This window comes from Sinocyclocheilus anshuiensis, unplaced genomic scaffold, assembly GCF_001515605.1.
Source record: "Sinocyclocheilus anshuiensis isolate Anshui unplaced genomic scaffold, SAMN03320099.WGS_v1.1 scaffold1854, whole genome shotgun sequence".
NCBI classification, from domain to species: Eukaryota; Metazoa; Chordata; class Actinopteri; order Cypriniformes; family Cyprinidae; genus Sinocyclocheilus; species Sinocyclocheilus anshuiensis.
The window spans coordinates 840,989-851,498 of NW_015546040.1; the positions used below are offsets into that span (position 1 = coordinate 840,989).

The following is a 10,510-nucleotide window of genomic DNA, read 5'->3' on the forward strand; positions in this document are numbered from 1 at the left end:
GCGCTGCACGAACTCGCAGCAGATCTGCTTGTTAACCAGGGTTCAAAGTCCAAAGCGTGAGGAAAATCTGCGCTGATACAGTCGGCAGTTGCTCAGTCACATTTTTATGCATTTTGACAAGGCATGTGACAATGCGATACGTGCGACGTATTCGTAATGAGACTCATTTATAAATGTGCTGTTGTCAACAAAAAGAAGCATTGGGGTCTTTCTGCACGTTTCCGCCAAAATAAAAGTTGAGAAAAAGCAAGAACTCTGTATCAACATTCATAAATGTTAGTATTGTAATTTTACTGTTGTTCTGTAAAATAAAATAAAAAGTAAGACAATAATAATGATAATAATCATTACAACAGCTCTGTTTTAATACATTTCCAGTGAGGAGAGTGAGTCGAGCTGACTGACGAGAAGAGTGAGGTGAGAGAGACAAGAAGAGTGAGGTGAGACAGAGAAGAAGAGTGAGGCGAGACAGACAAGAAGAGTGAGGTGAGACAGACAGGAAGAGTGAGGCGAGACAGACTGGAAGAGTGAGGCGAGACAGACTGGAAGAGTGAGGCGAGACAGACAGGAAGAGTGAGGCGAGACAGAGAAGAAGAGTGAGGCGAGACAGACAAGAAGAGTGAAGTGAAAGTAAAATGTGCACGGCGCATTTAAGCTATTTGAACACGAGGAAATTAAAACGAACAATTGCTTTACTCCGAATTGCCGCTATTTGAAAGTGAAAGTAAAATGCGCACGCAGCTTTTAAAAGCGAAGGAAAGCGACTTCACGGGGCTTATTGCTTGACTCTAAACCAGCGCTCTTGTGCTCCTCCAGGGGCCACACACCTGCAGCTGGTCTCCGGGGCCGAGCAGGCCAGCGGGGGCCGTGTTGTGGGCCGGTTCTTTGGCCTGTATCCGCGGCGGAGGCTGAAGCTGGTGCCGTGGTTGGCGCGCTGGATTCGGAGTGGAGCCGTTCCCATCGCCACCATGAACATGCAGCGGGCCGTTCCTGAAGGAGAAGAGATTCCCGACGCCTGGCATCACCAGCTCATCTTCGGAGTCGCACCCGGTGCTGTGTTCATGACCAACCCGCTGGACGTGGGTGCGTCCCAAATCACACACCACCAGGGGTTATTATAATGAGAACCACATCTAAAACCACAAGTAAAACCATCAGCTAGTTGTCAAGGCAACATTTCTCATTTTCATTTAGTTTAATTTGATGTTCTAAAATAACTAAAACTGAAATACTAATAAAAGTAAAATCCATCTATATTTGACCCTCTAACTGTAGCACTCTATTCTAATTCTATTCTTAAAAAAAAAAAAACTTGCCCCTTTTAGACTTGCACTCTGTTCATTTACAAACTGCTTGTTTTCTTCAAAAACTAACTAAAAAAAAAAAACTAACACTAGCTTCTCTATTCTTTTTCTATTGTATCCATTTTCTTTTTATTTATTATATAATTAAAAAACAAAAAAACCTTGCTACGTGTACTGCGTTAAGCTAACTGAGACTTGTTATAGCACTTGCGTAGCATTGCTCTTTTGTTGATTTTGATTGCTCATCATTTGTAAGCCACTTTAGATAAAAGCATCTGCTAAATGTCAAAATGTAAATGTAAAAGCCATGTAGACATTTAAAAACACAAAACAAAACAAATAAAATCACAAAAAAAACTCAAACTCTACCTATAAAATAAATTGAACACAGAAAATATAAAATAAAAACGAATGCAAAATATTAATAAAAACTTCACTTTGATTTGATAACACCAAAATCTTATATTGTTCAGAAAGCTTTCCGAAGGAAGTGTTTATTTATGATATTTTCTATATGTATTTAAGATAAAAAAATACTATATAAACATATATAAAAATCTTATATATGCATATTATCTGCATATTATTATTTATTATTTGTCAGCTTTTAAACATCTTTATTAATTAGCCTAAATAACTTAAAAAAATTATTTAACTGTTTAAACTTTTTTTTTTATTTTTTTAAGAACGAGTGATTATATATCATGGCAGTCAATATCAACTATTATATTGTTAATAGTTATTTTTAATATATAGTAGTTATTTTTAATTTTTTTTATATTTTGTTACACATATGTAGTGTGTATTTATGTTATATTATGCTATATTATAAAATAATTTAAAAATGTTACTTGAAATTAAGCTGAACTAAAATATAAATATTACATGAAAATCTTAAACTTACAATAAAATTAGAAATTAAATTAAAATTGAAGCACTAATTTTACCAACTGAGAATAAAATAAATTAATTAATAAAAACAATCAATATTTAAATTAATATTAAAAAAAATAAACCTAAGTAATATTTTAAAACACCAAAAAGTAAAATGCCACTGATATAGACACACACACTCAGACTCACACACACACACCCACTCACACACACACACACACACACTCACTCACACACTCACTCACACACTCACTCACACACTCACTCACACACTCACTCACACACTCACTCACACACTCACTCACACACTCACTCACACACTCACTCACACACTCACTCACACACTCACTCACACACTCACTCACACACTCACTCACACACTCACTCACACACTCACTCACACACTCACTCACACACTCACTCACACACTCACTCACACACTCACTCACACACTCACTCACACACTCACTCACACACTCACTCACACACTCACTCACACACTCACTCACACACTCACTCACACACTCACTCACACACTCACTCACACACACACACACACACGTGAATGAAATTTCTACTTTCTTCTTGCATGCTAAGCTTGTTATTTTGTTCTCAGTGAGTGAAGAGGAGGTTCACGAGCGTCTGTGCAGCGAGTCTGTGCTGCTCGTTCGCCATGAAGACGTTCTGAAGAGACTGACCCCGGACGCTCATCTATCACAGATCTCAGATAAGCATCCCGACCTGCGCTGGAAAACATTAAACGTGGAGGGTGCGACCCTCTGTTCATGTAATGACTTGATATTATGCTCCAGCCGAATACACTGAGCTGACCGTGAGTTTCTGTCGTTTATAGATCAGGTCAGACAGATGATCAGCGAGGAAGAGTGTCCAAAGACGACGCATCTCGTGATTCCCGCGGCGTACAGCTCTGGAGTGACTTTCTTTGCTCTTAGAGACTCTGATGTTGCTCAGGAGCTTCTCAGCAGCCCGGATCTGCCTCTGCTGTGATTTTATCATCATCAAATCAGTGCTTAATTAACTTATTCTTGACATCGGATCAATATTTATTCTTGGGATTTTAAATAGATGTTGTCATCCTGGTGTGTTATGTGTCCTTTGAGAGTTTAATGGTTCACAGCATCGTGTTTATCAAATAAAAAGCAAGAAACGTACATGTTCCCTGTTCATGTTTATCTGCCAAGCGTTACTACACTGCAAAAAATGCTTTTCTTACTTAGATTTTTTTGTCTTGTTTTCAGCCAAAATATCAAAAAATTCTTAAATCAAGAAGGATTTTCTAGGCAAGTAAAAATGGTAAAAAAATTCAAAAATTAAAGTACACCTACAGGATGAACTGTTGCATTATTATAACCAATTTAAATCATAAGCAATACCATACAAGTATAGTTAAGTCTTCATCTTTTTTTTTTCCTCCAGTTGATTTAACGTCAATCTTCAACTTGAAGAGTATATGAAAAAGCTTAAACTCTCAAACTCTATATTGTAACAATTCCCTCACTGAATTTTCATCAAATTCCCTTTTTGTGGAACGTGTTTGGGAAGTATAGCGTCAAGAAGTCCGATTCACTTCGAGCGAATCGATTCATTCGAACAGTTCGCTTCAGTTCAAATGAAATATTTATTAAATACTGCTGTTTATCAGTATGTTCTTGTTTAAAGTACACATATTGCATGAAATAATGCTGGTTTTATGATCCCACCTCATTTTACGATTCGGTTTAACCAAAACATAAAAAGAACCGAGTCAAAAGAATGAATCATTTCGCGAATCGAACATGTAGCATGTGAATTATGAGTCAGTGCACGTGGTTTGTGGTGGAAAACACACTCTGGTCTTCTGTCCATCACTCATTCACGATCAGAACACCACAGGATCCCCACTGTATCCAGCTGTTCATCAGAAATCACGCAAGTCAGCAATTACACCTAACGTTATAGAAACAACGAATGCATGGTCAACAAACTAATTAGTTGCATGAAAGACTTATTGGAAGAGGACTCCAGTGGCAACCTGTGAAGCAATAATATATAATTACTATAAAAGATACTAAAAAACATTAAAAAAATCATTGTCATAATTTTATCGCCTTTGTTGTTATACCCTGTATGACTGACTGACTGATTTCTGTGTAACAAATGCAGATATTTTGAAGACTTTCCATGTAATTTCAGTAAACAAGCACCATAAAAATATCAAAACCGTACACAGATCTCATGCACTGTATTTCAGACGTCTTCAGAAGTCATTCAGTCGCTGTGTGTAAGAATCAGTTTCCTGTGTTTGAGTGATTGACGTGTGAATTTGATCTTGGAAAGAACATGAGAACTGGAAGAGAAATGAGCGTGATGTTCTGATTGTTGTTATCATCAGTCAGTCATCTCTGTGTTGTGTCTCAGGGGTGTTATACACGCAGGGCTGATGTTGACTACAGAGGGAGCGAAGGTCCTGGAGTTTAACTGCCGCTTCGGTGACCCCGAGTGTCAGGTGAGAGCAGTTCTGTGGAAATCATCCGTTTGATCTGATAATGCCTGTTTTCTGGCATGTTGATCCTTGAGGCAAATTCACACCGGATGAAATTTGATCAGAAAATAATAACACGGCTGCTGATTTAATGACATGCTGTACAAGAAAACAACTCTATTAAAGGGGTTCAGTCAGAGAGTCCTCATTTACTTGTTTATTTATTTTTATAATAATGTTTTGAAATTACTGACTTTATTTTTGTTCAAACACCAAGGCAAAAAATTAAATAAAATAATATTTTTTAATAAATAATTCTATAACGTAACTTTGTCATGTATATACACTGCCGTTCAAAAGTTTGGGAACAGGAAGATTTTTAATGTTTTTAAAGAAGTCTCTTCTGCTCACCAAGGCTGCTTTAAATTAATCAAAAATACAGAAAAAAAAAAAACAGAAAAATTGTGAAATATTATTCCAATTTAAAATATTTTTGGAACCTGTGATAGGATTCTTTGATGAACACAAAAAGTTAAAAAGAGCAGCATTTATTCAAAATAGAAATATATCCTAACAATAGAAGTATTTTCTATCATTTTTATCAATTTAACACACCCTTGCCGAAAAAAAGTATTAATTTCTTTCAGGAAAAAAAAAGAAATATACTGACCCCAAGCTTCTGCATATTGTATATTGTTACAAAAGATTTTCAAACAAGATTTTATGCTTTTCATATATATATATATATATATTTGTCAAATAGTTACATTTTTAAGATTTAAGATATGTTTATATATTATATTATTCAATTTTTGTTTAAAAAATTTGCTTAAAAAAAAAATTTCAAATGTTAAAAATATTAAATATTTAATGTCAATTATTATATATCCTAACAAACCATACATCAATGGGAAGCTTATTTATTCTGCATTCAGTTGCTCCTTATGACTGGTTTTGTGGTCCAGGGTCACATATTAGATCACTTAACATTAATTGTATTTATGGTTTTGTTTGTGATTAATGATCGTAAGCCAGGAGTGAAATATGATGGTGAATTTGGCTGGTTTGGCAGAGGACAGCCAATCAGAGCGCATCCGGGAGACGGAGCTAGTGTCCAGCGGCGCGGTGAAGCTGCGAGACGACGCCAAGACTAAAAAGATCACGTTTAATATAGTGATTGACGACAGTGGCATGCGCTCTGGATCTCAGTGTGGGTCAGTAAGAGCGTTTAACCCTCACTAGTGAACACATGCTGCTCACTAACTAGCTTCTAGTGACCCAGTTGTTGAGCTCCAGCAGACTTTATGGAAACATCAGAACATCAGCTGGGTTTGTGTAACAACTGTCAGGATTTACTGAAGCGCAGTATAGAGAGTCTCTCGTGTCCAGCCTGACGAGTCAAGCACAGCTCTCCGTTCAGTCCTGATTTACTCAACACCTCCACGATCTCTTCTAGACAACACAAACACCACTCCAGATCAAAACCTGCGCAGATACTGATGCATGCAGTGACCCAAACCACAAAACCAGTCATACGGGTCTTTTTTTGAAAATCGTTGCATAAATAAGCTTTCCATTGATGTATGGTTTGTTAGGATAGGACAATATTTGAAAATCTGGAATCTGAGGGTGCAAAAAAATCTAAATATTGAGAAAATCATCTTTAAATTTGTTCTTAGCAATGCATATTACCAAGTTTTGATATATTTACAGTAGGAGATTTACAACATATCTTCATGGAAGGTGGATAAATAAGCTTTCCATTGATGTATGGTTTGTTAGGATATACCCCAGCGACTTAACACTGCTTCTGTGCTCCAGGGTCACAGATATAAAAAAAGATTAAACTTATTTCAGCTAGTTGCCAAAGCAAGTAGTTCAACCTGAAGTACTAAAATAACTAAATCTAATAAATAAAAATGACCAAAACGCACATTAAAATGACTAAAAGTGAAACACACCTGGGTCGTTCTCTGACACGGTCACCAGGTAAAACAGGCCGTGATCTGACAGCAGCTGAGGAATCATGGGAAAGACTCGATCCATCACCTCTCGACCGCGGATCCCGCCGGCCCATGAGGCCTCGATCCCGCGACTGCCCACCTGAGCTCAAAACACACTCGAGTCACGATGCTGTTAAACACTGCAGCTTCACACGCGCTTACATGAGCATCTAGCAGCTCTTAACTAGCCTCTCGTGGAGAACTGAAGAAGAATCGCACTTACAGTAAAGGGCTTTTTAACACAAATGACCAGCGTTAATGAAAACTAAAACTACTAAAACTTGTTTTTGTTAATTGAAGTAAAGCTGTAATAGAACAAAACATAATTATTACACAAAAATCTATTAAAACTTGTTCTCCTTAACCGAAATAAAAATTATAAATATACATAAAAAAAAAAAAAAGTATTGAAAACAGATATTTTAAATTGTAATGTTTCACAATATTTCTGTTTTTACAGATTTTTTTTTTCCTCAAATAAATGCAGCCTTGGTGAGCAGATTTATTTTTGACCAGTATATATATTATAAAATGTCTATATGAAGCCTAAAATAAAGCTCCACTAAGTCATCCAACTCTGTTATATTTGCTATCAGTATGCAATGAACATGACACAGATCGAGTGTGTTTAATCTCAGCATTTTATTTGGACTTTTTTCTCGAAACATAGCGACTTTATTCTCGAAATTTAATTAGTTTATTCTCAACATTTTATTTAGACTTTTTTCTCAAAATTTAACGACTTTTAACAATTTTTTTATTATTGCTTGGCCCTAATCCCCTTCAGTATATATATATATATATATATATATATATATATATATATAAATAAATAAATTAATAAAAATAAACTTGTTTTAAATAAAATAAATTAATACAAATAAATGAAATCTAATTAGAAATATAAAGAAACAACTAATAAAAATTACAAAAGCACATCAAAATTACTAAAATTAAAACAAACTGGAACTAGAAATACAAGCAAATTCAAATATACATAAATACTATAATAGTAGTATATAAATAACAGTAAAAAAACACTGCAATGACAGTTTCCTATAAAATCTAATAAAAAAAAGCACATAAATAAAATGAATAAAGGACACAATAAACACACTGCTTGAATATATTTCTTTTAGGAAACTGAGTGGTCCTGATATTAGCTTCAGATTAGATGTTAGATGTATTCATATTCTGAATTAGTTTTTATTTCATTTTTTAAACAATATGTCAATTACAAAGGATAATTAATTAAAAATTGTAAATTTTTATTTAAGTTTTAATTTTATTTATGAAAAGGAAAGTGAGATCTGTAGCTGAAATAAAAAAAAAAATTTTAATCTCATTTATTGTTTATTTTATTTCAAGTAATTTTTTGTTTGTCTGTTTGTTTTTTGGTTATGGCTTTAGTTTTCATTATAAAATAAAGCAATAATCCCCGTGAAGCCGTGGTTTACAGTGAATTTATAACAGCTACGGGGCGTTGTTAGGTATTCGAACGCGGCTCAGCCAATCAGAATCAAGCACCGGAACTATCTGTTTTATAAACCCTGGTTTAACTATGCAGCATTACTATTACTATGTCATGACAGACTGATATTTTTTGATTTCTGCATAATTTCTGGAGCTGTTGGGAATGTTTTCCTCACATTCACTCGTTTACCTCGTCTGATGGAGTGACGACGTACGGCGGATTGAAAACAAGCACGTCCACTTTTCCATTCAACCTCGGCAGAAGACACTGAACCTGCGAGACGACAGAGAGTCGGAAACAAACATCTGAGATAAAACCAAAGCTTAAGACAGAAACAGAGTGGTTACTGGTAACCAGTGTTAATTAAGTGTCATTGATATACTATTTTAGCTTTTGTTAATATTTTAAATTAGATTTTATTTTTTTATTTTCACTTATTTTTAGTAATTGTGTTACTGTATAATTTAGTAATTGTGTTATATATACACATTAATAATATATGTGTGTGTGTGTGTTTGTGTACTAAAAACACAAATTTTTTTTTGGTAATTGAAATAAAGCAGAACTAAAGTAAAATATAAACGAAAAAGCACTAAAATGGCTAAAATGGAAAAACTAAAACTGAATAAAAATAATGTTCTATAGTACTTAAAATTCTTTAAAAATATAAAAACGACAACAGCACATAATACAACTCCTAAAATGAAAATGAAATCTAAAATATAAAAATAAAAAGCTAATTTAAAAGTGTAAAAAAAAAAAAGTGTTTATAAAAAAAAAACACTATAATAAAATAAAGAATAAAATATATGTGTCCCTGGAGCACAAAAGCAGTGTTAAGTCGCTGGGGTATATTTGTAGCAATAGCCAAAAATACATTGTATGGGTCACAATTATACATTTTTCTTTTATGCCAAAAATCATTAGGATATTAAGTAAAGATCATGTTCCATGAAGATATTTTGTAAATTTCCTACCGTAAATATATCAAAACTTAATTTTTGCATTGCTAGGAACTTCATTTGGACAACTTTAAAGATGATTTTCTCAATATTTTAAGTTTTTTGCACCCTCGGATTCCAGATTTTCAAATATTGTTCTATCCTAACAAACCATACATCAATGGAAAGATTATTTATTCAGCTTTCAGAATGAGAATGATGTATACATCTCAATTTCAAAAAATTGACCCTTATGACTGGTTTTGTGCTCCAGGGTCACATATGTGGGAGAAAAAAAAAATGTAGTGTATAAATAACAGAAGGTGGCTGTGTGTGTCTCACCAAGTCGGTGATGACTGGCTGCAGCTGCAGGTGATTGCACCGAGCCGTCTGCAGTGTGCACTGCGCAGCCGCTGGATTCACATCAGTGCAGCTGCAGAACAAACACAACCAGTGACTTTCATTAGTGCAAACAGAGATGAGCCACGTGATCCATCTATACTCACAGATACAGCGCTTCAGGCCCAAGCACAGACGCGAGGAAAGCCGAGACGACTCCAGACCCACAGCCCACCTCCAGACACACAGACGGCCTGATCAGAGACACACAGTTTTAATCTATTATCTTAATTATGAACACACTGGTTTGTAGTGCAAACAGTTTTACCGTTTCCTGCACGTTGCAATTCTTCTCGTTATTTTCCTATAGCGGCTAATAAACCGGAAGTCTCGCCCATAGGCTTGCTTCCACGCTGAACAATAAGGTGGATAATTTGTTCTAAGATAATTTCTCAAAAGTGCATTAAGTGCGATTCAGAGAAAACAAATGTGCGCACAAAAACACGTGCCTACTGTACGCCTCTCTTCCAAATAAATCGCAAATGATTTTGAAATTGTGTGCTGCTGACTGGTGTCATATCTCCGCCTTATAAACACCCCCTAATTAATATCATTAGCATATGTTTCCCTGCAGCACAAAAGCAGTGTTAAGTCGCTGGGGTATATTTGTAGCAATAGCCAACAATACATTGTATGGGTCAAAATTATCAATTTGTCTTTTATGCCAAAAATCATTAGGATATTAAGTAAAGATCATGTTCCATGAAAATATTTTGTAATTTTTCTACCGTAAATATATCAAAACTTAATTTTTGATTAGTAATATGCATTGCTAAGAACTTCATTTGAACAACTTCAAAGATGATTTTCTCAATATTTTGATTTTTTTTTTTAATTGACCCTTATGACTGGTTTTGTGGTCCAGGGTCACAAATATGAACGTTCCCGTGGCTTTAAGCGTACACACACACCGAGATCAAATTTGTTCGTATGCACGCTTTATAAATGAGGCCCAGTGAGTCGAGAGTCTAGCAGCTTCACCTGCTTCCCTTCAGCAACTCGGCGTCTTTCTC

At 35.0% G+C, this 10,510-nt stretch overlaps 2 protein-coding genes across 3 annotated transcripts in view; one reads left to right on the plus strand and one right to left on the minus strand.

Annotated features, from left to right (window-relative positions):
* LOC107698914 (uncharacterized) overlaps positions 1-3,396 on the plus strand; it is a 9,628-nt gene extending 6,232 nt beyond the window's left edge. The window contains exons 3-5 of the mRNA XM_016500052.1: positions 817-1,083; positions 2,815-2,967; positions 3,052-3,396. Coding sequence (XP_016355538.1) covers positions 817-1,083; positions 2,815-2,967; positions 3,052-3,206 — 575 coding nt within the window. The 3' untranslated portion in view covers positions 3,207-3,396. The remainder of the gene's footprint in view (positions 1-816; positions 1,084-2,814; positions 2,968-3,051) is intronic.
* LOC107698915 (hemK methyltransferase family member 2-like) overlaps positions 1-10,510 on the minus strand; it is a 26,656-nt gene that overhangs the window by 9,235 nt on the left and 6,911 nt on the right. Inside the window, exons 3-7 of one of the 2 annotated variants that reach the window (XM_016500053.1) lie at positions 9,605-9,691; positions 9,441-9,531; positions 8,347-8,430; positions 6,642-6,783; positions 5,832-6,132 (exon numbers count right to left, since the gene is read on the minus strand). In XM_016500053.1, coding sequence (XP_016355539.1) covers positions 6,026-6,132; positions 6,642-6,783; positions 8,347-8,430; positions 9,441-9,531; positions 9,605-9,691 — 511 coding nt within the window. In that variant the 3' untranslated portion in view covers positions 5,832-6,025. Of the gene's footprint in view, positions 1-1,020; positions 1,134-5,831; positions 6,133-6,641; positions 6,784-8,346; positions 8,431-9,440; positions 9,532-9,604; positions 9,692-10,510 lie in introns of those variants that run through there. The other variant, XM_016500054.1, reaches the window with a different exon arrangement.